We start from the raw sequence: 25,240 nt of genomic DNA on the forward strand, positions 1-25,240 counted from the left end.
GAGAAGTTCAAGTTGTCAACGGGCGGCGATCGGAAGAACAAGCCACCTCAAAATTGGTGGTTGACCAGCTGTTTGTGAGACACCGCGAGTTCAATACCATTTGAATAATATATGTCATGACAATGGGGCAATGCTGTATCTAAATATATATTATATTCTATCCTGGTGCCTTGCACTGCCGAGTGGCCAAGTGGCTTGACGACATCGAACATCAAGGCTTCGTACGAACAATAAATTGTGAACAATTAATCGATATTTGCAGATACAATATTATAGACCTTTCACCTAGTGCTGTCTTACGTACGTAGAGCTCTCAAGTAGCATTCCTGTGAAACGCGGCGATCCCTCGCGTCTTCCCCGGACTCCAACCTCACCTTCTCCCACCTTCACTTCCACCCGAAGGCACCACCACAGGCACGAGGGCACCACCGACGGAACAAAGGTTCCACTCTGCATGCACCTTGCTCGCCCTGCTTGCAAGGCATGACTCCATCATGATGGACAATGCATCCATTGCCTCGGCCAGCACCCGCTCCGTCTTCCCCAAAGGCCCCAGCTTCACCCTCGAGGACTTCTCCAGTCGCGACTTCATCGTCAAGGAATTCATCGAGACCCTCTCCGACACCGCCATCTCGCACCGTCGCTCCATCGGTACCGCCATCCCCAACCAGCCCTTCGATCCCAAACCCCTCATCCGCACCTTCGAACATGCCCAGCGCCGACTTGGCGAGCTCTCCGGCGACCTCGAGATCCGCGAGAATGAGCTCTCCGCCGCCGTCCGCCGCGCCGAAGCGCAACACTCGCAGAACCTGACCACTCTCGGCCGGAAGCTCCGACAGACCATCGAGTCGTTCCAGCAGCTCGACACCTCGTTGAATGGCGCCGGCTTGGAGAATGCGGGGGGCACAGGCAACATGGCTGTCGAGACGGGAAAGCGGCTGGAGGAGCTGGATCGGCAGCGTCGGCGGGCTCTCGACGCGCATTTCTTGCTGGAGTGCTGGGAGGGTGTCTGCAATCGTGGCGAAATCACTCTCCTGGAGAATCTGCGCCGATCAGGCACGGCCGAGGCGAAGGTGCGGTCGGCGCATATTGCGCGCCAACTCTTGCGCATTAGCCAGCGGTTGGATCCGCAGAGCTGGCAAGAAAGCTCTGCGAAGAATGGAAATGCCAATGCCAATGCGAATGGAAACTACGGATCAAATTCGTCGTCTTCCGAGGATGTCAGTCGGGAGAGCAGTCCCCCGCGGCGAAACACGCGCGAGGTGATTGAAAAGTTCTCTGAGACGCTGGAGAAGGATCTTCTGAAGCAGTTTGACGACTTCTACCGCAAGGCCAATTTCGAGGGCATGAAGGACTGTGCGACGGTCTTGCAGGATTTCAATGGCGGGTCCAGTGTGATTGCCCTGTTTGTGAATCAGCATCAGTTCTTCATCGACCGCAGTCAGCTTGTCACAGAAGAAGTGGGTGGCGATGCCGAGTCGTGGGAGCGCATGGCCGATCCGGACGCCGAGTTGCCTGGCGTTGAACCCAGTCTGCAGTCTCTTCTGGACGAGGTGAAGGTGGTCGTGCAGGAGGAGTCGGCGATCATCCGCCGTGCGTTCCCCTACTACGAGCAGGTGCTGGGAAAGTTCTTGCAACGAGTATTCCAGCAATCGATTCAGCAGAGACTAGAAATGGTTCTGGAGAAGGCCAGCGGAGTTTCGTCACTTGCATTTCTACGATGCCTACAAAGTTCTCGAGGCTATATCAGCGCCTTGATTGATGACTTGAAAGCCCACGGATTGACCGAACACCCCGAGACCATCTCTTCTCAAACCGCACTCCTCCTGGACCAGCAGCTGGAAGAACTGTTCGTCCCCTACTTCGTCGGCTCTTCTTACATTGAACGCGAGAAACGCACCTTGGAGGAGCTCTTTAATGCTGTTCTCTTCAAATTCACCACTTACCAAGCCCGACGAAAGAAGGCCGCCACCACATTCATGGCTTCTCTCTCACGCCCCGGCACAGAACTACTGTCCACGACCCGCGACGCCTTCATCAACCGCCTGGATTCCCCCGAAGTGTCGCCCATCCAACGACGAATGCTTCTCCAAGTGGCTAAATTAGGCGAGGTGCCCGAAACCGTGCGGTTGACAGAGATCAAACTCACCGAAGAAGACGGCCAGCCCAACCTGAGCGACGCCAAGCGCATGCTGAAATGGCTGGCGGAGGCTGTGGGTCGTGGCTTGGAGCTGAGCGTCAATACCGACACCCACAAGGATGTCTCCGCCATGCTGAACGTCCTCTTGATTACTATGGGTGATGGATACATCGATGTTTGCCTCGACGCCGCCCTGGAGGCCGCCACCTCGCAAGAATCTGGCAAGACAGAGCCCGATTTTGCGTACCTCCCGTCCGTCCGCACGACGATTAGCATTACTACGTTGATGGTGATGTGTGTTAATGCGGTTCTGCTCCCCTTGGCTGCGGGCAGTATCACGACCCGCCGGGATATGGAGAAACGAACGAGCCAGACGACCTCCCGAATTGAAGAGAAGATCAACACGATCGAACAAAAGACCATTGACGGAACATTGGCCTGGGTCAGCCGTCTCCTCTCGGGGCAAAGGAAAAACGATTTCCGACCTCGAGACAGCGACAACACCGCCTGGCTCGAAATGCTCCAAACACCAGTAAGTATCCATCCAGCCAGCTAGCCATGATTAAGTAAACTAACACTCTTCTAGACCTGCGCCTCAATCTGCACATTCCTCACCCGCCTCCAAACAATCGCCAAAACCTCGCTCCCCTCCAGCGGCTCCAACGTCCGCTCTGTCCTCACTGAAATCGCCCTCCGCACTCGCAGTCTGCTTCTGGAACACTTCAAGCGATTCTCCGTCAGCGGCCCGGGCGGGCTGATGGTTACCAAGGATATGACCCAGTACGCCGACCTGCTCAAATCATGGGACATTGACGAGGAAACGAAAGGACCCGGTGGCGCGCTGGACGTGTTACTGGAAGTGGGCAGTTTGTTCGTGATTGGCGTGGAGGCCTTGCGAGAGCGGATCCGCGGCGGCGCTGCTGCTGGTACGACTGCTGGGTCTGGCGGCAGTACGTCGACGGCTGGGACTAGTGCCGGCACAACATCTGCCCGACAGGAGAAATTGAGTGTGCAAGAGGTGCGGGCGTATGTTTCTAGACGCGAGGATTCGAATACCCTTGCTATGCAACAGGTTCTTAATGCGCTGTGACCTGCCGCAGCTACCAACAACTTTCTTGATTCAGCTACGTCTGGACGTCTCATTCGAATATTTGTGCTATACCTTAGAGTACTCTAGATTGAGCAGGGGTATCTGCTCTGCTAATCCATGAAACCCGACAAGTCCGAGATTAGACGGGGATGGCCGATCAATATTTCTTTGTTCAGTTTGCTGGCGTCGGATCTACGGACTAGTACCTCCCACCACGTAATTCCTGGCATCGCCAACGGCTGCCAGTGCTACTAAACTCCACTAGTTTGCCCACCCACTGGAAATCCAACTACAGTAGCCTCGCGAAAATAGGTAAAGTAAAAAAATGGTATACATCACCCAACCCCTCGGCGAACCCTAGAACACGCACAGAACAATTAATTATACTTCGGTTTATCATGCACCAGATCGACTCGACCCGATCTGTGGAACCCACATCGACGTGTTCTTTCCGACGCGCGCTTCGGTTCGTTTCTGTGGGGTTAGAGTTCGGTGACAGCTCATAATTACGCGTGTACCGCCATCGTATTGCTTTCCTTGTTTGCTGGACTTGGATCGGATTTCGGGAGGGCACTAGTGGGGGGCTGACGGTGATAACTGTTTTTGTTTGTGTTCGCGCCTCTTTCCGAATTAGGATGGTTGTGGTTAGATTGTTTAGGCGGCCTGGCTGGCTGGCTGGGTGAGCTGATTGCGGTTCTAGAATTGAGTGTGGGTATCATACATACAGTAAGAGCCTCTCGGGGAGGGGGGGGGGGACTGTGTGTTCGTAGGCTGCAGCTTGGGCCCTTGAAAGGGATGATGGATACCTTTTCCGTCTGATCTTGAGATAGACTTTAATGATTCAAGTAATTGTATAGTATACATCGATGGGGAGCTACATGATATATCCTCGAATTGACGGTACAGATAAAGTCAGTTCCTCTTAGCCATTTCCAGCAGAAATGCATACGCAACGCCCTCCCTTCTGTTTTCCTCAGCCCCGTGGTCTTCACTCTCGGTCGGGGTGTTCCTACAACAAATGATTTCATCTCCAGACTGTAACCAACCACCCCGCTGACATGGTTGACCAGGACCCCCAGCTAGCCAGAGACATATGTCGAATTTGGCAACGATTACCCCGCCATTCAACCGCCTATGGTGATTGTTTGATAAGGAACAGGGGAGGAAAGCGGAGAAACATAATATGCTGCGCTGAAAACAAATTAGCCACCTCCAGATACCCTCTCTTCGATTCATTGTCATGCAAACTCGATCGAAAACAAACAACCAGACTCACAGAAGAATGCCTCGAATGAAACAAAGCCGTGGCGGGGAACGGGCCGACCCTGTTCTGTTTTTGTTTTTGTTTCTGTTTCTGTTTCTGTTTCGTCTGGAGAAGTTGATACAAGATGTTTCCTTGCATCTGCAGACGATGTGCCTTGCTGGGCTCACATATTTACCGCTTCATCTATGGTGGTGCAGTTGCGATGATGCAATGATATGGATTCGTAGGTGCACCATGTACATTTCATACCCTCCTAGCTGATATGTGTAGTCGATCAGAGACCAGGATGTCTTTTCATATCTCACGATCCTACCGCAATTTCTACTACTGCTCGACAGGATTTATCTCACCGAGTCTCCACGAATGTAGATAACTGGACGATCTGCGATGACATTCCCGTCTGTCTAGCCCAGTAACATACATACACTCTAGCAGGGATGTCCGAAGCGCCCCCAAGAAAGCCTAGCGTACTCAAATTCGTGACCCCCTGCCCAGGATTCTTCCTTGTACCTGAGAGTTGTTTGGTTCGGAGATAAGGTACCAGCATACCCTCTCGCAGTCCCCAGATGAGGCAATAAGGCTCAACCGGAGCCCCTCGTATTCGGCCTGCTGACGATCGATTTCCAAACGAACGTTGGGTACAGACGAGGCTGGATGGCGTGTTTCAGTTGGCGCCAGCACATGAACGCATGTACCTGTACCCTACAAGGGCACCGTGGGTAGGGTAACAGTAGGGTTGGTCGGTATTCCCTACTCCTTCTGTGCTGGCAGTTGGCAGGTGGGGACATGCATTGGCCGTGCGGAACAGATCAGATCCAGATAGCCTTTGTAACCGGTGGAGATCGCCCCTTGCCAGCCTGAAGCTGCAATTCAGCCTGGTCGAGTCCGGGCCAGGATCTGTACTACCGGCAACTGCCAACTCATGGCAACTCATGGCATGGCAACAATCCACATGGCCATCATTTCACAGAATGGTGTTTGTGTAGCACCAGCGCTAAAAAGAAATGTGCAAACACCCTGCAAGTCACGATGAACGGTTCGCGACTGATCACATCGAGGGGCGGAAAGTGACAGGTCTCGAAATAAATGTCACACGTCTGTGCGTACCTTTCTTTTTCTTGCATCCCGACCTACCCTAATACTTAAAGGATGTACATACACACCAAGTACAGCTCTCAGCTATATCTATGCATGCCACGCCCGGCTTCTTCTGGACCTGGATGCCTTCTTAATTATCCGATCACCGTTGCCCAGGTTGATCAGCGACCAGTCCATTCCGCTAGAGCATTACTAGCAGCATCGGCGCCCGGACTATTTGCCCGCCTTACACTCCATGCAGTCAGTGCAGTTCGACGACTTCGAGTCGCTGCCACCGGCAGTCCGGCGGAAGGTATGTCCTCTTCCCTGCGCATCCCTCACGTCACCCTCGCCTTTCCCACACTGGCCCTTCTGCGAGCCTCCCTCCTGCCTCGTCACATCACAGCCCACTCCGGTGGAGTCAATAGTCTCCCTGCTTCCCCTGAATTCCACCATCCACCACTCCCACTTGGCGCCAACGTCGATAGTGCCTCCCCAGCATTGGATCGTCCTCCATTCCTCCCCACTTGCCCTCTCCACACCTGTTCGTCGCTGACTCGACCAGTTCTTCTCGAATGTCGAGCGTTTGCGCATTCGGCTAGCGCAGAGCGATCCCAGTTCCCCTGCGTGCTCCACGTCAAACTATGGGGGCCACCATGTCATCCGGTCCGGGCCTGGCCCTCTTGCGCGAGTGCGAACCCCATCGACGGCGTTGACCAGACGCTCCGGTCTCGAGAAATCTCGCGCGCCGCAGAAACTGCGCAAGCCTGGCTCCTTGCAACTCGCTGCCCTGGTTGCTCAGGCCGACTCGCAATGCTTTCATTCCTTGCCCGCTAAGGTCCAACAAAAGCTTTTCTCCCCCGAAGAACGCCGTCGTCTACGTCAGGCCTACCGGGACAGCGTGATTTACGACGCTGCCGACCAGGCCTTCTACCGAGGAAACCAGAACCAACGCCACTGTCACCATCCGGCCACTCGTCGACCGCAGACGCAGCCTCGACCTCGCCGTCGCTCTATTGACAGTCTGCCCTCGGACAAAACACTCCCAGTGGCCCAACCATCCACCGTCTTCTACGATTCCGACTCTGAATCCGAGTGGGAGGAGACCAATTCCACCATGGATCAATCCATATACGACAGCTTCCGCTGGCTCGATGAGGACGGCGACCTTGACCTCTCGTTGGACGAGTATCACTCGCATATCGCAGCAGCCACCAGCAAAGGCAGATCTCGTCGTCGACCCTCCTTCCGTCGGTCTCTTTCCTTCTCGACGCATGCTTCCATGAAGCATCGTCCCTCGCCCTCGATGCCAACTCGCGCTCTCCCATCCAGTCAGACCATTCAGCCCCTATCTCCTATTCCTCCTCTCTCTCCGGTCTCCAGCCACCACCGCCGCCGCTCCTCCTCGCGTCCCGCATCTCGCCGCCAGCCCGCCAGCCACGCGGCAAAATCCTCCACCTCCAGCATTGACCCGTCCGCTCAATACTACCAAGACCCTGATGCGCGTCTCAAGCTCCGCGTGTACCTCGCATCGCCGCAGAAATTCGACGAAGCCATCGAATTCGGCTTTCCCTCGCTGGACCAGAATAAGGAGAATGTTGACCCCGAGCCGACCTCTCCGTCGGTCCCCGTCAAGCAGGAATGTGCCGGAACATTCTTCGAAGATGACGATGGGACGGTCGTCGGTAGCCCCGGCACCTCCATTACAGAGGAACCGACCCCCCCTCCATCAAGTGCTCCGGCACCGGCATCTGCACCGGCCACTGCGGGGCCCGCACACCCCCGGCACTCGTCACAACTCCGAGAAATCACTCGCCCGTCCGCGGACACCCCATCCCTGTTCCAACGACGACAATCGTTCCTTCCGGGGTCCAAGACCGGACCGCGTCAATTGCCTGGAAACCGCGAGATGACTCTCAAAATGACATTAACCCGACCGGATCTGCGGGAGGAATCTCCCACCCCGTCGCAGCAATCCCCACCAGATGATCCCCTGCGGCTGGCTGCACTTCCTCCGGCCGATCGCAGTCAGCAGATCTGGGATGATCTAGATGATGAGCGCGGGATGGTGAAGAAGATTTGGCGGCGGTTGCGGAGGAGAGTTTAATTTGTTTTCTTACATTTTTATATTCCCCCTTGCGGTGTTTTTTTTTTTTTTTTTTTTTTTTTCTTTCATTCTCTGATGAAAATGCCTGCGGGCATCATGTCGTTCTTTAGCGGATTGGCGTCGGTTGAGCTGTTATCGCAGCGCTGTATATATTTGCTGCCTCACTCTTTGAACATACCAACATCATTTTTCTCTCACTCAGTTCCTCCATGGCTCTCTATTGTATGAATTGTAGATTTAAGTTTACAGTTGCAATTGAATTGTAGGTCATCCGATTGTTTACTAGTACTTTTGTATACTTGCGCGGTGTTCCACGGTTCAGCGATAAGCTTCACGTGACTCCGAGCTCCCCGGAGCTGCGTCTACGACTGCGTGGCCTCACCTCCGACCAATCCAGCAACATTGCACAACGATTCTATTTTAATTAACCTCCTGTCAAGGGATCGACTCTCCCTCTCGCCTCCACTGCCCTTCTCTTCCCGCCGCTACCCGCGGGACGGCCGCCGCCTACCTTAACCGCCCCTTCCGATGCCTATGCCTACTCGCCTCCGATCATGATCCCTCGGTGGCTGCTGCTCGTGGTCGGCCTGCTGCTCCTCAGCATTCATCCGACCACGGCAAAAGACCATAAACTGAAGGCCCACTCGACCGACTTCTCCCACCAACCGAACAACCTCTTCTACTTCCAAGGCTCCAACACCATCCTCTTCCAAGATGCCATCGCGCGCAATGCGTACATCTCTACCGACGGCGGCAAGGAATGGTCTGTCCTTGGCACGCGAAAGGGTGACGATGGTAAAATGGAAGGAGAGATACTGCTGCTGATGCCACATCCGTTTGATGAGAAGCGCGCCTATGCGCTCGCTGATAAGGGAACTGGTTGGGTTACCACTGATCGCGGTGATACTTGGAAGAAATTCGAGATTAAGACGACGCCGAATGTGTCGCGGAAGAATTCGCCTTTTCGGTTTCATGGTCATGATCCCAAGAAGGTTATCTTTATGGGTCGCGAGTGCTCGATTACCATGTGTTTCCCCGTGGCATATTACACCAAGGATGACTTTAAGACGGTGAAGAAGCTCTCCGAGGAGGACGCGACTTTCGACTGCAGCTGGGCTGTCGGGACACCTGAGTTTGGCCAGGATCTGGAGCTGAAGGCGTCCATAGCTGATCGCATCATGTGTGTGGTGACTGGAGCTATGGACGGACGACTGGATGCTTTCCTGCACCGTCGTCTGGTCTACTCCGATGACTTCTTCGAGGATGGTGGCCATGAGATCAATCTGGATCGTGGTCGTCCGGTTCCTGGAATGGAAATCCGCATGGTCTCCGTGAAGAAGTACATCGTCGTGGCGTTGCAGTCGCGCGGTACCATGGAGCAGACGCTGTATATCAGTGACGATTCGAGCGAGTGGCATCGTGCGGAATTTGGTGATCACCGGCTCGAACAGGATGGATACACCATTCTGGAGAGCACCAATTACAGCATCCAGGTCGATGTGCAAACGACCCTGAGTGAAAACCCCGTCGGCGTTCTCTTCACTTCCAATTCGAATGGAACATACTTCACTCCCAACATCAGACATACCAACCGAAATTTGTTTGGGAATGTCGACTTTGAGAAGTTGGCAGACATCCAGGGCATCGTGATTGTCAACACCGTTGACAATTGGGAAGCAGTGGAGGATGGCGCCAGTGAGAAGAAGAAACTCGTCACTCAGATCAGTTTTGATGATGGGAGAAATTTCACAAATCTCAAAGTTGACAACGAGAATCTGCACATCCATTCTCTCACTTCCTATGTCGAGCTGCACGAATTGGCCGCCCTCGGCCGGATGTTCTCGAGCCCGGCGCCCGGACTGGTCATGGGCGTGGGTAATACTGGTGAATATCTAGAGAAATATTCCAAGGGCAATCTCTATATCTCCGATGATGCAGGTTTGACCTGGCGATTGGCACTGGAAGGCCCCCACCGATTCGAATTTGGCGACCATGGCGGTGTCATTGTCGCCATCAAGGACGACGACGCTACCAAAAAAGTCATGTATTCCATCAACCACGGCAAGGAGTGGGAGAAGCTCGAGCTGGATACCAAGATCAAGCCTCTGTTTATCACGACCACTCCGGACTCCACTAGCCTCAAGTTCATCCTGGTCGGAATCTCCAATGAAGACAACAACCCGAAGTACACCATCTATCAACTTGATTTCGATGACCTTCACGAACGCAAGTGCGACAAGAATGACTTCGAGGAGTGGGCTGCCCGTCTTGATGAGAACGGAAAACCAGACTGTCTGATGGGCCACAAACAAATTTTCCACCGTCGCAAATCCGACGCCGAGTGTTTCGTCAAGAATGAGTTCAAGATTGACCATCCCAAGTCGGAGAAGTGCAAGTGCTCCGCCGAGGACTTTGAATGTGACTACAACTTCAAGCGCAGTGAAGATGGGAAGAAGTGTGTACCGGCCGTGGCTTTGTCACCTCCTGCCGGTCAGTGCAAGGACCCTAGCGACACGTTCAAGGGTCCTTCAGGCTGGCGATTGATCCCCGGAAACACATGTACACGGGAAGGTGGTAAGAACCTCGACGAAGACGTCGAACAATCGTGTGGAAACGCCACCAGTCCGCCCGCAGCTGATGGGAAAATCCGCGTGGGCGAAACACACTACTTCAACTCGAAAAAACCGGCCTATTACTACCTCGAGCGTCAGACCAGCAGCAATGGAGATGACGAGACGATCTTCCAATTGACCGGCGACAAGGAACTTTGGGTTACGCACGACCACGGCAAGACCTGGGCACAGCCGACGCAGTTGAAGGGCGAGAACATCGTCGATGTCATCCCGAATAGGTTTTACACCGATGCAGCATTCTTCCTAACCGAGAGTCAAACTGCCTGGTTTACGGTCAATCGTGGAGCCAAATTCCACAAGATCAAGGTCCCCACCAAGTACATCGACCGGAACATTCCTCCCCTGGTATTCCATGAAAAGTACATGGAGTGGGTGCTCTGGATCGGCTCCAATGAGGACTGTGACAGCAGCAGCAGCAGCAGCAGCTGTGAACTGGATGCTTGGTACAGCACCAACTCAGGTCAGACGTGGAGCGACAGCCCCATGCTGCGTGGTGTTGGGCAGTGCGTCTTTGGCTACCAGCCAGGTCTGGAGAATACCGAGAACCTCATTCTGTGCGAACAATACCAATCTGAGCTCAGCACGAAGGACCGTCAGCTTGTTTCTGGAAATAGCACCGGCACTCAATGGTTCTCGAAAAAGGATGTGAAATTCGAGAACATCGCCCACTTCGTCACGATGGACGGCTTCTTCGTTGTTGCCACTTATCCAACCGAGAAGCACGAGTTCCTCAACGTCAGCACCAGTCTTGACGGCTCGATCTTCGCACAGGCTCACTTCCCGCATAACCTCGCCTATACCGATGTCAAGCAATACACCGCTGTCCCGGGTTCTGGACATGCGCTCTTTATGAATGTTGAAGCGAATACCGACGAAGATCGCAAGTTCGGCTCTCTTGTGAAGAGTAACAGCAACGGAACCTATTTTGTCTCTAGTCTCGAGGGACTGAGCCAGAGCAACTATGGATACATTGATTACGAGCGAATTGCCCATCTGGAAGGTGTTGCTATTGCCAACATTGTTGTGAACAAGGACGAAGTGAAGACCAAGTCTGCTTCGAAGAAACTTCGAACTGTTATCACCCACAATGACGGTGGTCAATGGGCCTTGCTCCCGCCCCCGAACAAGGATGTTGACGGTAAGCAATTCGATTGCTCAGTGCAGGAAGGCAAGGGAACGGATTCTTGCGCGCTACACCTCCACGGCTACACTGAGCGTCTCGACTGGCGCGACACTTTCTACTCTGGCTCTGCCATTGGTCTTCTCCTTGGAGTCGGCAATGTCGGCGAGTATCTCTCTGAGCCCTCCACCGCCGATACATTCCTCAGTAACGACGGCGGAATCACCTGGAAGAACGTCAAGAAGGGTCGATACATGTGGGAATTCGGAGACGCAGGCTCTGTCATCGTGCTTGTCCGCGAACTCGAACCTACAAAGGTCATCTACTACAGTCTGGACAGCGGCAGTACCTGGGTCGAGTACCAATTCTCTGATACCGAGATGACCATTGGGGATATCTCAACGGTGCCTTCCGACACGTCGAAGAACTTCTTGCTCTGGGCCAAGGATATGAAATCCTCGTCCTCAAAACTGGCAACTATCAATCTGGATTTCAGCGCTATCTATAGTCGCGAGTGCGCGGCCATCGACTCCGACGATGCGGATAAGGATTACACACTTTGGACACCGAAACACCCTCTCCAAGATGACAACTGTCTCTTCGGTCACGTCGAGCAGTACCATCGCAAGAAGGTGGATGCCGAGTGTTGGGTTAACTGGCGCGAACCGCATTCGCATATCATTGCCAACAATTGCACCTGCACACGAGCAGACTTTGAATGGTAAGTCACTAGTACTCAACGACTCCGATGACTTTAATTTGTGGTCTAACAAAGACCAGCGATTACAACTACGAAATCCAATCCGACGGAAGCTGCGCTCTCGTCCCCGGCCTCGCAAAGCCTGACCACAGTCTCGCCTGCAAGCAAGACCCTTCCTTGATCGAGTACTACGAGCCAACTGGCTACAGAAGACTACCGCAGACAACCTGCCAAGGAGGTGACCGCTACAACATGGACAAGGGAACCATGCGTCCCTGCCCGAACAAGGAAGACGAGTTCGATCGCAAGCACGGTATCTCCGGCGCAGCTCTCTTCTTCGCTATCATCATCCCCATCCTCGCTGCCGCCGCCTTCGGCTACTTCGTATACACCCGCTGGGACGGGAAATTCGGGCAAATTCGTCTGGGTGAGAACTATGGCTCGGGCTCAAGATCGGGTCAAGGATGGCTTAGTCGGGATGCGCTGATTACCGTGCCGATTGCGATCATTGCAGGCACCGTTGCGCTAGCCAAGGCTTTGCCCTTGGTTACGGGTAGTCTGTGGCGGAGTGTGAGCGGTCTGTTCCGTGGTCGTGGCGGATACGGATACCAGAGAACGTATTCCACGCGGGACTCGTTCGCTCGACGCGGCGACTATCACGTCGTGGATGATGAAGACGAGCTGCTGGGCCCGGATGAGTTTGAAGAGGAAGAGGAGGCTTAGTTTGCCTTGACCCGCTTCAGCTCCAGGATGCGCTAGTCTGATTTATGGGGTTCTATCTGGTGAATCTGAAATGAGTCTGATATGTGTCATTATGAGCCACTGATTTGATGTTTATTAAGATGCTTTTGCTTTGGATTTGACTTGATACTGCATCAATTGCTGTCATCAGCTTTGCAGATAGATTTGGGTTAGATATAATCATTCGATTGATTCCGGGATTACTTGTAGTTATTCTTGTTCTCGTAGTTTCACTTCGTGTCTCATTCGTATCGCTGTATCGACCTGGTCATGCTCGTTCCTCCCTAGGTTCCCCGTCTTTCCTCTGGAGAGTTCTGCCTATATACAGGTAGGTCTTACTCCTTCGGCAAATCCGCCGGTCCAAACGAATCAGGCAGAAGCTACGCATTAAACAGTTAGTTATCCTACCTTGCTTTTCTTTCTTGGGAATGTATATATACCTCACCCATCGTCTTTACGGTATAGTTCCCATCCGCATCATACATGTAGACCGGGAACGAGGGCGTCGTGAACTCGCGCATACTAATTAATTAGCATTGTCCAGTACCTCCGTGCCTAGTGTACCTGAACTAGGTACTGACAACAGGTAGAGGACGAAGATGTGACTTACAACTGCCGACACATGCCACAAGGCGAAGCACCCGGTCGAATATCCGTCGCGACAGCAATAGCTTTGAAATCCTTGTGTCCAGCAACCTGCCCACTCTTGTTAGATTTTTTTTTACACACGCGAAGAGGATATGGGAGTAGAATAATTATGACAGGCAAGATAACTCACAATAGCAGTCCCAAACGCAACACGCTCCGCACAGGTCCCAACAGGGTAAGAAACATTCTCGACATTCGCGCCGGAGATGTACTCGCCCTGATTCGTCAGGATACAGGCTCCAACGCGGAACTTCGAGTAGGGGCCTGTGAAATAATCAGCATTTCTCTATTTCTTTGTCGTTTCTTGCTGGGCTTGTTCAATGACGTACAGTAGGCGGTTTCTTTGGCGGATATGGCTTTCGTAGAGAGCGTGGTGAGCTCTGCGGCGGAGACGGGGTTGGATACTGGAGGCATTTTGCTGGTTGTCGTGGGAGAGTAGAGAGATGTCGAAGTTAACTACGGTGACGTGGAGTGGGGAGTTAGGTTAGGTTGGCGGCAACGTGCCGAGCGGGGCGTGCTTATCGCCGGTGATAGCCGTTTATCGATAGTACTTAATGCAACCGGGCCCTTAGTGGATCCCATCTATAGCAGGGGAGATATGGAGCCGGGCGTATTCACAACACCTTCAGACTTTTCGATTGGAGAGACTAGGCTTAAAAAATTGAAAGGATTTGACATAATTTTTTGACTCTTAAGCTCCCCTGGTCAGGCAGCACACTCCAGATATATTTTGGCTCAAGTACAAAGCTCAATCCAACGGCTACACTACATTTTAACAGCCCTGCACACCTTGAGTATCGTTAATAACCACTCGCCTTCTCAACCATCGGCTTAAACTCCACTGTAGTCGGCTCCATCCCAATCCCCCGCTTCTTCGCATCCTCCAAAATCGCCACCGTCGCCGTCGCCCCAATCCTTGTAACCCCCAAACTCAAAACATGCAACAGATCATCCAAACTGCGTACGCCACCCGCAGCCTTAATCTGCACTTCCGGTCCACAATGCTCCCGCATAAGCTTGAGATCCGCCACTGTCGCCCCGAGATAGTTGTACGACCCATCACTCTGCTTGACAAACCCATACCCACTCGAAGTCTTGGCAAAGGCAACCCCAATCTCCGTGCAAATCTGGCTAAGGCGGATGATATGCGGAGACTGTAGATAGTCGTTTTCGAAAATCACCTTTAGGATCGCGCCCCGGCTCACGACGGCCGAGTTGATTGCTGCAATCTCGGTCTGGACGTAGTCCCAGTCTCCGCCTAGGACTTTGCCGATGTTCACGACCATATCGATTTCGGTCCCGCCTGTTTCAGCTGCGGCGGTGGCTTCGAGGACTTTGATTTCGGTCGTGCTGTTGCCGTGTGGGAAGCCGATTACCGGGCAGACTTTAACGTCTGTGTTGGCGAGTTCGCGCTTCGCGAGTGGGATTAGGTAGGGCTTGACGCAAGCTGTTGCGACGTTGTTTTCCCGCGCAATCTTGAGGCCTGCGAGGACGTCTTCGTCTGTCATTGTCGGGTGGAGGAGGGAGTGGTCGATCATTTTGGCCAGTTGGGGAAGGGTGGCAGTGATAGTGTTGTTGGTCGACATGGCGGGCAAATTAGACGAAGTAGATTTGATTTTAGGAGACTTGTCAGTTGGAACTGATGATTAATTGTTTTGAATTGGCGAGGTGCGACACTTGGCTTTATACTTGCGCTTGATGGGCTCATAGATTCCGGTAGAGGCTCGGAACACCCACCGGGTTGAATACCAATTCGGGCGATGATTCCGGTCACATGACTCGGGTGCATTCAGCAAAGCCGTGGGTGAGAAAGTGCACCGGGCTACCACTCTTGGATGACTTGTAAAAAGCAGATAATTAGACCAGGAATGAATTTCCTCCAAGCTCCTGCTATCTGGTCTCTTTGGTCTTTTTGCTTGAACTCATCCAGTATCCATTTCATTCATCTGTTTCCATCAGATGTCCAAAATATCTGAGCTGTTACTTAATCTAATTTTCGTTCATCCACTATTTTGTCTCTTTTCTTTCTTGGTTCATCCGACATTTGTTTTACCTGGCCTCTTATTATTGATCTTGGCTGATCTGATATCAAATTCGTCCAATTTTTTATCTAATCTAATCTAATTTCATCCGATGTTAAAGTTCATTCTTCCTTCGATCTTATCCGATATCTGATTATCTGACCATTTATTTTTGTCTGATCTTCTGGTTCATCTGACTTTCTGTTTTTAATTGATCTTTGTATTTTTTGTTAATTGGGTTCATCCATTCTTCGATTTCATCTGATGTCATTTGATCTTGACTCATCTAATATTTGGCTCAACCCCTTCTTCTACTTTATCTGATATTTGGTTCCTCCAATATCTAATTTATCAAATATTTTATTTATCTGATATCTGATTCATCTTACTTCTTACTTTATCTGATCTTCTGATTGATCTGATCGAAATCCATCTCATATTTAGTTCTTCCCTTCTTTAATTATGTCTTATGTCTGATTTACCTGGCCTATTATCTTGTTCTATCTTAAGCTATCAAATTTCCAGTTTCATCTCTTCTTCTATTTTGTTAGATGTTTCATATGAACTGTCGTCTTAACTGATCTTGGTTCATCTAATGTTTGGTTTCATCCATGCTTTAGCTTCATCATCAGATCTCTTGTTATTTAAGACTATTCCTGCTCAGACAATCGAAATGTAATTTGGTCTTTCTCTCTTTCTCCACCATTTACTCCAAGAATATTCTCACCGTTTCCACTGATAGCCACTGGAGAGCACTGATCTAAGCCTGTGAAGCAAAGCCAAGCTGAGGACCACTGGCATCAAACACAACATACTGACTCTTGAGGAAGATGTCACCGAAGATAGAAAACCCAATACCAGAGTTGGACTGAATACCACCCAGGCAGGAGGAACCAACACCGGAGGATCCGTAGTTGATCAGGGAGCCAGGGACAGTAGCAGTGTAGTCACCGATGGTGACACTGAAATCGGGCAGACTAGCGGAGCAATCAAAGACATAACCACCAGCATAATAATCTTCTTTGGCACCACTGACCTGCGAGTAGTACCTCGAAACAATCGAGTCGTCAAGAAGCAGCAGGGTAGTGCCGGTGTCAGCAATTCCAGAGAACCCAGCACCAGACCGACTTCCAGCGGACCATCCATTCACGTTGAAAGACCAGAATCCTTGCGAACTGTCAACGTCGGTATAGGCGATTGAACCGGTATACTTGGAGGAGTCGGTGAAACCGAAATCGTAGACACCAGGCTCGTTGTGCTTCAATGCAACGGCAAATAGTGGCTGATCAAGCGAGCTCTTGACGTTATCGAAGAAAGTGTTCTGCGCACGAGGCGAGACAGTGTTGATGCTGCTGAAAGCAAGACCCAGCAGTCCATCGTTGTCGGTGTCTTGCTGAAATTCGGAGCTGATTTGCTTAGCTGCTTCGACGGCTTGCTTGGAAGCAGTCACGCCACCGACAGTGACCGAGTCGGTGTACACGTTTCCGCTGGCACCACTTCCGTCGCCATACGAGATATCCCAAGAGTAACCGGATAGGAGTTTGCCGCTCTTGCTAGGATTATAGACGGAGTGGCCGGATTGCTCTGAAGAAGAGAGCTCCGTCGAGAAAACCCAGCTACAAATAATCAATTTGATTTCGAGATGCTCGAGGAACAAAATTGGACTTACAGATCGGCCGATCCAGTATCAATATCGAGGTTCAGCGTAGTGCCACCGATAGTAACGGGAGTAAGGTACGCTTCATCATTGGCCTCGGGGGTAGTGGTAGCAACGCCGCTAGCAGCTGCAGCTGCCTGGACATGCGAGGGTACAGCAGCACCATACTTTGAGAGAGCACGGCCATAATTGGCAGCGAAATTGGCAGTCTTGGTAGCTGGGCGAGCAACCTGGTTGACCGAGAACTTCCTGGTGGTGGGAACAGCCGAGGCAATAGATGCCAAACCGGCAATAGCGACGGAGACTTTGTCAAGGACAACCATGATGGATTTTCGAGGAATGGAATTCGAGAAGAGAAGCGAGCTGTGATGCTGGATGGAATGGGAATCTAAAGGCCCGGCGAGGAGGGCCTTTTTATACATTTTCCCTTGTAGTGTCGCTATCTCAGAACGACGAGGAAGTGAGCACTCGAGGGAGTAGCCATCGCACCATTCATGGGATTGAGACTAGGTCTTTTCCTCTTCAGGAATCTGAAATGACGATCCACGAGCTACAGAGACTAAACATGCCCGGGTTGAGTGCGGGCATCGAATAGCCGCTGGTGAGAGGCATCTCCAGGCTCTCCACTCGTATTCACGAAGATCAGGAATAAATTACCGTCCATAAACCACCCGCGAGGAAGTATTCTTTGATCTAGCACATTACCACGTTGGGTCGACTTCGGATCATAAACGAATCTGCAGGACGAAGGGTCCGAGCTGCAGGGCTCGCGCAATGGTGGTGAAGATTTGGATTCAAGCTTCTTGATCAATTGGTCTTGACCCTGTTTGGGCCAATTGGAACCTTCCGGGGGTGGAAATTAGGTGACATCGTCTCGAGCGACTGGCGAACTGGCCGCATCGAAGCATTTTAGCCAAGGCCACCGTGGAGATAAGAGTTCAGATCTGCTCTGTATGGGCTTTTTCGACATATCAGGGGCAGCCCATTTGATAAGAAAGGGTCATTCTTTGGCCAAGGTAGGTGCTAGTAGAAGAAGGTTCTTTGCAACCGGTGTTAGCAGCTATTAATTCCAGGGAGTCATGCCAGGTGTATGTTGTTGTGAATGACGTGAACACTTTCGACAGGAAAAACCTCAACTTTCGGGCTGGAATTAGCATGGGTAATCTGCAAGCCGAATGGAGACCAGAGACAACCGACGGACTTCCGCCATCGGTGCCATGGTTGGACGCCGACGCGGGGGACGATGCCAGATAAAGATAGCTCGGAGTCGCGTGGCGTCGCGTGGGCGGGGTTGGCTGAGAGAGATCCACAATCGATGCGACCATTCACGGGGACTAAACCACTCTGCTGGCCCCTCAGTTCACTCAGATCGAGTAGAAAGGGAGAGATTCCGGCTGATTCCCTACACGCTCGCCATATCACTCATTATGACAGTCTCTTGCACGCGATTTCTCACTTGCGACAATCCAGCGAGAATCACGAACTGAGACTGCGACGCGGGACTTTCAAGCGCCTCTCCCGGAGCACAATAGGAATTCCGTTCGATATATTACGGAATTCTCAAAATTCATATCCTGCTAAAGGGTGGCTGAGGTAGGATTGCATGTTTAGTGTCAAATGACTTGGAATAAATTGTCAGCATCACGCATTCGTCCTGAGTCAAGAGGATCGAGCAACTGAATCAGATTTATCATGGTGAAGGGCGAAATCAAGGAATTGAAGCTATGCAAAAGCCTTGTTGCAAATAAGCAAAGCCCCAAAGCTTGTCCAAGTCCCACTTAGATGGAGTCTTGGCTGTTCCGCTACTTTTCTTCGGCCACACCATTTATTGTCACACAGTAAGTAGCAGAACAGTCCGGTAGATCTGCTTGAGATATGATTACATTAAGCAATAAACACGACTGGAAGAAACATGTTGCAAAATGAGTTTCGCACTTTATCATGCTCTAAGGGGGATGTCGAGGACAACTAGCCGAAAGCATCATTCTTCTGAAATGAAACCAACCGTAACTCAAGGCGACAGTGTCGATTTGTATTTATTTATAGACATTAGGCAATTATTGAAGGTCTGAATCATGGATAACCTAGGACCAAGGCTCCTGATTCTATTACTGTCATCTAAGCTCACTTGAATCTATATTTTATGAGACCATGTCTAGATAATGCTCAGTGGCAACACTTGAGGTATGACGAGTTAAAGGTATCACAAGATCTGTGCCATGTTCTGGAAATTTATCGAGCTGTGTACAAATAACTTGCAAATATGTTTGACAGTGGTAGCAAATCAGATGTTAGCATTACGTTGAGAATCAGGCCTCAGTGTAACTTATCCACTTGGTTGATAATTTATCTTCCGAGTAAACCTTCCCTACTCATCGAGGTCGGTTAAAACGAGCTGGCCTAACAGAAAGACAAATCTTGGTTAGTCGCTGGCTATGCTACTTATTTCATTGCCTGGCTGATTTACTCTGAAATTTCAGTCTGATGCTGAAACTTCGGACAGTAGAATAAATAATTTTCAACTCTTCGCCGCAGCAGGGTCCTCATAAGGCTTAACTCCAAGGAATTTCCACACCCTGGCACTATCCAACTCAATTTTCCTGGACATCGAAATCACCCACTCAGCCTGTCCGTCTGTGATATACGTGACACCCTTTTTCTATCCGAATAACCTTGAGTCAGCTTCAACTCAGGAATCGGGCGTTAAAATTTCTTACCAAGCCAATAGTTAGAGTAGTAGCACCCTCCCACCATTCCTGGCAGTATTCAATCTGTTTCTTGCCGCGGATGTCCCGAACGATATTGTCTGCCACAACCTGTCCTTGTTGCATAGCCGAACGCCCATTTTTCGTATCGCCAGCATCAATCACATCACCAGCTGCGTATATACTAGCGCACTTGTCATCTGAGATTTGCAGTGAGGGCTTGACATGAATGTGACCTGACTTGGAGATGGCGGAGGCTGCTGCGAAGCGTATGAGATCTGTGTTAGGGACTTGTCCAGTGCATTTGATCTGTGTTAATATGTTAGAAGTCTATATTGGCTCTTCCGTTATTGGCGTAGAAACTGACCAAACAATCGAAATGAACACTGCCATCGCTCAGTTGGATATTGCCTTCTGTAACACCAAGTGGAATGGCAGGCTTCTGTCCAAGCACCAGTTTCACCCCAATTTTCTCCAGTCCTTTTCTCATTACATCATGTAGCTTTGTCCCGAAACCATCATTCAGCAAAGTTCTTCGGGAATGAATCAGGGTGACATTCTTATCAGGGAATCGCTCCTTCGCATCCGCTGCAAGCTCCACGCCCGCAGGTCCACCGCCAATAACGACAATATCGGAAGCGGATTCAATCTTCTTCCGGTGTTGCAGAAGCGCTTCCATGCCCGAACATTTGTCTTGCTGGTCCACTCTAGACGGAAGCCCCGCTGAAGACCCCGTCGCCAAAACCAGGTATTCGTAGTCAATGACTTCTCCAGAAGTAACGCGCACCTTACCCCCTCTTCCATCCTCACCCGGCGCAATCTCTTCGACCGTGTCTTGCAGCCAGATATACGAGTCCTTTGGAGCGCGCAGGTATGAACCGTAGGGAATAAATGCTTTGGCATCATGTCCATCAACGACGCAGAATCGCGGCAGGACCCAGGTAAGTTGGAAGTGGCTGTTCTTCTCGATGATAACAACACGATACCCTGACGGTATGCAGTTCACGAGGTGCCGGGCTGCATTGTAACCCGCAAATGAGGCACCAACAATCACGATGTTCTTGATGCCGGGACGATATGTTAGACGGTGGATTAAATGATGAAAAAACTGTCGCAGGTGAGCACTAGATTGGCGAATTATGAGTGCAAATAGCTTGACTAAGAGGAATATGTTTGCGAACATGTTTCCTAATGCTTCCTGCTGGTGCTTTGGTGTTGTAGTACGCTAAGGTACCCCAAGGGAGGTATTTATCCATGGATGGAAGATCGGATCAGATAAGGGCGGGATCGGTCGGTTCCTCGGAAATTCCGCGGAGAGTCAGAGCCGTAGTGGGCCCACCGACACCGACACCTTCCCAACTTGGAGCTTACATCCATCCGAGTACTTCCTTACCCGGTCCCCTATCTTATCATCTGCCTGGTCTACAGATCTTGGAAGTGGAAAGATCGTACATTGAGTATCAATGTCCGGAGACAAAGCATGAATGCGAAAATCGTCACGGTGACGGGGAGCTTGGTCGCACCTGGTGATAGAAAAATGAGGTTTTGATGGTCGTCTTAAGTTTCTTTCTAAGGCGAATCCGGGGTACATTCCTGCAGACGTTTCGAAACCACGATGGCTCAAGCTCCCGACACAGAGAACACAAGAGTCGTTCGCTTCTAGTTGGTGCTATCTCTATATAACAACAGCTCAAGTTAAAGCATTAGATAGAGTGTCGGAAATAGCTCAGCAAGCGCGTTGTGATAATGACAGTGATGCCCCAGAATCTCGGCCTCCCCTAGAATTCATCCGTGAAGCGGATACTGTATTCAAGAAGGCATAATTAGTCATCAGCTGCTCCTGTTGCAGGCTGAAACTAGCTTTGGTGCTACAATGTCACTGTGGATCGCATTTTTCAGGGACAAGTCTCCACAGCCCTAGTTTGTTTCAAGCTATCAACATGAAACTACCAACACATCTCTAATTGCCTGGGAGTTCATTCTTAATTTGGAGTCCTTACCTGACACGGAGAAATTATGGAGCGCTGGAATGGTGAGACGGCGCAATTCTCCCCTTGATCAAATGATGCAAATTTTGAAATGCTCTATATAAGGTCGACCGTCCCTTCCCAAGGTTATTCCAGTGCCACGGAAGATTTCACCCGAGCTACCACCATGTATACACTTGGAAATCTTGCTGCCCTCGCCTTCGTTGGTGTTGCCAGTGCTCAAAGCACAGTTGGATTCGGCCCAGCCTTCTCCCTCGGCCCTACACAGTCATGGATTCGTGAAGCCAATACAACGCTTGTGCTCCCCGAGACTCCCAGTCCCCAGAAGGACCGTCTCGCTTTGTGGCCCGGTATGGGAACAAGCGGCGGTGATTTGATTCAGGCTCTTGCTGTCTCCTTCGCCGATCCTGATGCGTATGTCATTTTCCGGAGCAATCTCATTTACTTCCTAGCTGACATGAACAGAAACTGCGGAGCTAAGTCTGGGCAATGGTGTGTGTGGGCTAGCACGCTTCAAGGCGAGCAACTAGGTGGCAAAGAGGTTCCCGCTTCTGCTGGTGATGAAATCACAATGCATTGTAAGAGATTCTTGTTCATTACGGTCAAATGGTGCTAACAAAAAGGAACAGACAAATTCAACGACGACACCAGCAAGTACGACCAGACCGTTTTCGTCAACGGAGAGGCCGTGTCTACTCTCTCGACTAGTAAGTGGATCTTGGTGTGTAAATATGTTGCTTGACTGACAAGAAATACAGGCTCTGGACAAGCTCAAGGTTGGGGCACTGCTGTTGAGTGCCAGGATGATTCATGCGATGCTACCACTGCGGCACACGGTGAGCTTTTCTATTTCCCTTTCATCCTTTTGAGAAAAACGCTAATTTTACAGAATATCTCGATACCACCATCATCTTGAATGCTGCTGACTCCACTTTTGCCGATACCTTGGCTCTCACTGAGGCTACTTCCTCTGGTTTGAAGACAAACGACAACAAGGTCTACACTGTTTCCAGCATCAAGATTCAGTCTCACACTTATGACTTGTGAAATTTTATGGAAAAAGGAATTGGCCCTAGCGATTTTAGTGGAGAGCTCATTTCGTTTCAAAAAATTACAAAAAGTTCGATATCAAGCTTTCTAAGCACCTTCTTTGTTTATTTCTATCTAGGTTATAAATAATTATAGGGTACAGATGAATGAGGCTAATGTTAAGATAAACAAGAATAATATGGGTGAACAGAATAAGGTTAAGATTAGGCTACATAACATAAACTTCAATTAGGATGAAACCCTACAATCGGACGAGAAAGCATGAGATGGGATGAAAATTTAGTATCGGATAGATGGGCATTGAATTTCAAGGTTATCTGAAAAGAGTCACAGGTATTCACTATCCGATGGGACGTAGTCTGAGACAACAGTGTCACAGCAATATCCAGAGTCTATCTTTCTTTTTCTAGTCGATCCTCTTACTTGAGCTTTTAGTCTAAGATCATGCCCACTTCCCAATCAGAGCCATGATTCCCGCTCCCAAAAGGGTACAGAATATCATAAATAAAAGCTTCGATCTCTGCTTGGTCCGGCAAGGATCAAACAAAAAGTCTCTCGCAAGCAGTTCAACAAGTCCACTGTAGATCAGAATTCCCGCAGAGACAGCATTCAGCACGCCTTGGATAATCAATGATACCTTTGAGCCAGGAACATATGTGGTCCGAACTCCCAGTCCAATCGCAATAGATACCGGAGTTGTCAGTCCATATGCTGCGCACAGAATCCAGGGGAGCCAAGTGTGTTTTCCAAATGGGATGGCGGACATCCGGGCGCCAATACCAAGTCCCTCGAAAGATTGGTGGAAGACGAGGACGGGGTATAGTGTTGCAAACTCCGATCCTGTCACCCCAAGGTTAAGGCCGATGATGACGGAGTGGAAGATGATTCCAAATTCAAGTAGGAGGAAGGCGGCGATTTGTTGCCGAAACGAGCGCTCGGCGGTGTCATCGGTTTCAGTTCCAGTCGAGGTTGTGGCCCAGGTGTCAGTTTTCTTCTCATTAGGAGATAAAATGTTTTTCTCTGTATCTGGGGCGGCTTGCAAATCCGGATGATGTTCGTATTGGACGAAGGCCCCTGTTGCGGATTCATCCTTGTGCATCCCATATTTCTGCTCAACATAGACTTCGGCGGCAAGATCGAGGAGGAAGATGATTACAATTGATGCGAGGACAATTGCAGCACACCAAGAGTATTCAGCCCAGTATCCAGACTGTCCGACACAAGTCTGTGGTCCAATACATTTGTAGGCTGGGTCAAGAAGGTGGATGAAAGCAGTGGCCACGATGACGCCAGTGCCGAAGTATCGGGCGAAAATGTACACGCTGAAGGGAATTTTCCATCTCGTCATGTGCTTAGAGACGACTGGAAAGACGGTAAAAGCGGAAGAGACGAAGAGGATCACGAAGATGGAAGAGATGCGAGCGCCGAGGTGACCATTGTAGTCATTGCCTTCGATTTCGAGGTAGCAAAGCACATCCTCCTTACTGGCAGTGTTCAGATCGACGCTTGTGGGATCGAAAGACATTGCCCCGGCTGGTCAGAGACAGAGAATGAGCCAGACTGGTTTGTTTGAAGTCATGTCTTCCGGCAGAGTTGAGCTTTACTTTATAAAGCTGCTGGTGAGTACCTTGGGGTCGTGGTATCAAAGTTCCTGCAAAATTGTCCATTTACACTGCTGCCTGGCTGGAAGAAGCTCCTGTGATGTTTAAAATGGGTCTCGTAGTGCTGGACGATCCACTTCGGAGAGTCTGCCAGGCCATGACACGCAGGCTTGGTATTCATAGGGCTGAAGGGTGGGGCTTCCCTGTTCGATGACCGTTCCGATGGGCATGATTGGTGGTTGGAGACCCTCTACAGTGTAAACGACTGCAATGATGTGTTGATGTGATTGAAGTTGGTGATCAAATTCATTCACATTTCATGGCCACTTTCAATACTAGCAATAATCATCCTGAGTGTCATTTTTCATGGCGTTCTCCGGCACATTAGTCGTTAAGACAAGTGCTGGGAGTCAACGGCGCCTTGACGGAGCCGCCGCTCGCCTATCTCGGTAGCCTGAGTACCCTGGGAGTTAGCGGCTGCATTGGAAACATATCCCTGCGTTAATGCGTCGGAAATGAGGTTCACTTGTCTCGGGCTCTCGAAACTCTCGCGAAAACTGTTTGCCATGCTTCGGCCGGACGGACTGAGCTCGCTGCTAAGCGTCGACCGTGCTAGTAGCTCATTAGGCGGTAGTCACACGTCGTTCCAGCACGATTCGGGACGAATAGTGGCAGAGTGTTCTTCTTCCATGGGCGAG

General features: G+C 50.7%; 9 protein-coding genes across 9 annotated transcripts; 4 read left to right on the top strand and 5 right to left on the bottom strand.

The window, feature by feature from the left end:
• Nucleotides 1-494: 494 nt before the first annotated feature.
• On the top strand, nt 495-3,230 carry N7532_000111 (exocyst subunit SEC10; the record flags this gene model as incomplete). The annotated part of the gene is made up of 2 exons (XM_056612615.1): nt 495-2,672; nt 2,727-3,230. 2 exons carry the CDS (start codon nt 495-497, stop codon nt 3,228-3,230), a joined length of 2,682 nt encoding a protein of 893 aa, XP_056479839.1.
• Nucleotides 3,231-5,827: 2,597 nt separating this feature from the next.
• On the top strand, nt 5,828-7,678 carry N7532_000112 (uncharacterized protein; the record flags this gene model as incomplete). The annotated part of the gene is made up of 2 exons (XM_056612616.1): nt 5,828-5,884; nt 6,137-7,678. 2 exons carry the CDS (start codon nt 5,828-5,830, stop codon nt 7,676-7,678), a joined length of 1,599 nt encoding a protein of 532 aa, XP_056479840.1.
• Nucleotides 7,679-8,232: 554 nt separating this feature from the next.
• N7532_000113 (vacuolar protein sorting/targeting protein 10) lies at nt 8,233-12,854 on the top strand (the record flags this gene model as incomplete). The annotated part of the gene is made up of 2 exons (XM_056612617.1): nt 8,233-12,152; nt 12,212-12,854. 2 exons carry the CDS (start codon nt 8,233-8,235, stop codon nt 12,852-12,854), a joined length of 4,563 nt encoding a protein of 1,520 aa, XP_056479841.1.
• Nucleotides 12,855-13,207: 353 nt separating this feature from the next.
• On the bottom strand, nt 13,208-13,934 carry N7532_000114 (cytidine deaminase; the record flags this gene model as incomplete). Its single annotated transcript, XM_056612618.1, has 5 exons — nt 13,208-13,252; nt 13,313-13,394; nt 13,483-13,568; nt 13,651-13,784; nt 13,850-13,934. The coding sequence occupies 5 exons, from the start codon at nt 13,932-13,934 to the stop codon at nt 13,208-13,210; spliced, it is 432 nt and encodes a 143-aa protein (XP_056479842.1).
• A 386-nt stretch (nt 13,935-14,320) lies between these two features.
• On the bottom strand, nt 14,321-15,106 carry N7532_000115 (2-deoxyribose-5-phosphate aldolase; the record flags this gene model as incomplete). Its single annotated transcript, XM_056612619.1, has 1 exon — nt 14,321-15,106. The coding sequence occupies one exon, from the start codon at nt 15,104-15,106 to the stop codon at nt 14,321-14,323; it is 786 nt and encodes a 261-aa protein (XP_056479843.1).
• A 1,195-nt stretch (nt 15,107-16,301) lies between these two features.
• On the bottom strand, nt 16,302-17,521 carry N7532_000116 (pepsin-like aspartic protease; the record flags this gene model as incomplete). The annotated part of the gene is made up of 2 exons (XM_056612620.1): nt 16,302-17,157; nt 17,211-17,521. 2 exons carry the CDS (start codon nt 17,519-17,521, stop codon nt 16,302-16,304), a joined length of 1,167 nt encoding a protein of 388 aa, XP_056479844.1.
• A 2,195-nt stretch (nt 17,522-19,716) lies between these two features.
• Nucleotides 19,717-21,086, bottom strand: N7532_000117 (NAD(P)/FAD-dependent oxidoreductase; the record flags this gene model as incomplete). The annotated part of the gene is made up of 3 exons (XM_056612621.1): nt 19,717-19,857; nt 19,916-20,212; nt 20,271-21,086. 3 exons carry the CDS (start codon nt 21,084-21,086, stop codon nt 19,717-19,719), a joined length of 1,254 nt encoding a protein of 417 aa, XP_056479845.1.
• Nucleotides 21,087-22,057: 971 nt separating this feature from the next.
• N7532_000118 (uncharacterized protein) lies at nt 22,058-22,938 on the top strand (the record flags this gene model as incomplete). The annotated part of the gene is made up of 5 exons (XM_056612622.1): nt 22,058-22,305; nt 22,357-22,469; nt 22,521-22,598; nt 22,650-22,727; nt 22,781-22,938. The coding sequence occupies 5 exons, from the start codon at nt 22,058-22,060 to the stop codon at nt 22,936-22,938; spliced, it is 675 nt and encodes a 224-aa protein (XP_056479846.1).
• A 445-nt stretch (nt 22,939-23,383) lies between these two features.
• zrfA (high-affinity Zn(2+) transporter ZRT1) lies at nt 23,384-24,466 on the bottom strand (the record flags this gene model as incomplete). The annotated part of the gene is made up of 1 exon (XM_056612623.1): nt 23,384-24,466. The coding sequence occupies one exon, from the start codon at nt 24,464-24,466 to the stop codon at nt 23,384-23,386; it is 1,083 nt and encodes a 360-aa protein (XP_056479847.1).
• Nucleotides 24,467-25,240: the final 774 nt, after the last annotated feature.

This window comes from Penicillium argentinense, assembly GCF_028826775.1.
Source record: "Penicillium argentinense strain IBT 30761 chromosome Unknown utg000001l_segment0_segment0, whole genome shotgun sequence".
Lineage (NCBI taxonomy): Eukaryota > Fungi > Ascomycota > Eurotiomycetes > Eurotiales > Aspergillaceae > Penicillium > Penicillium argentinense.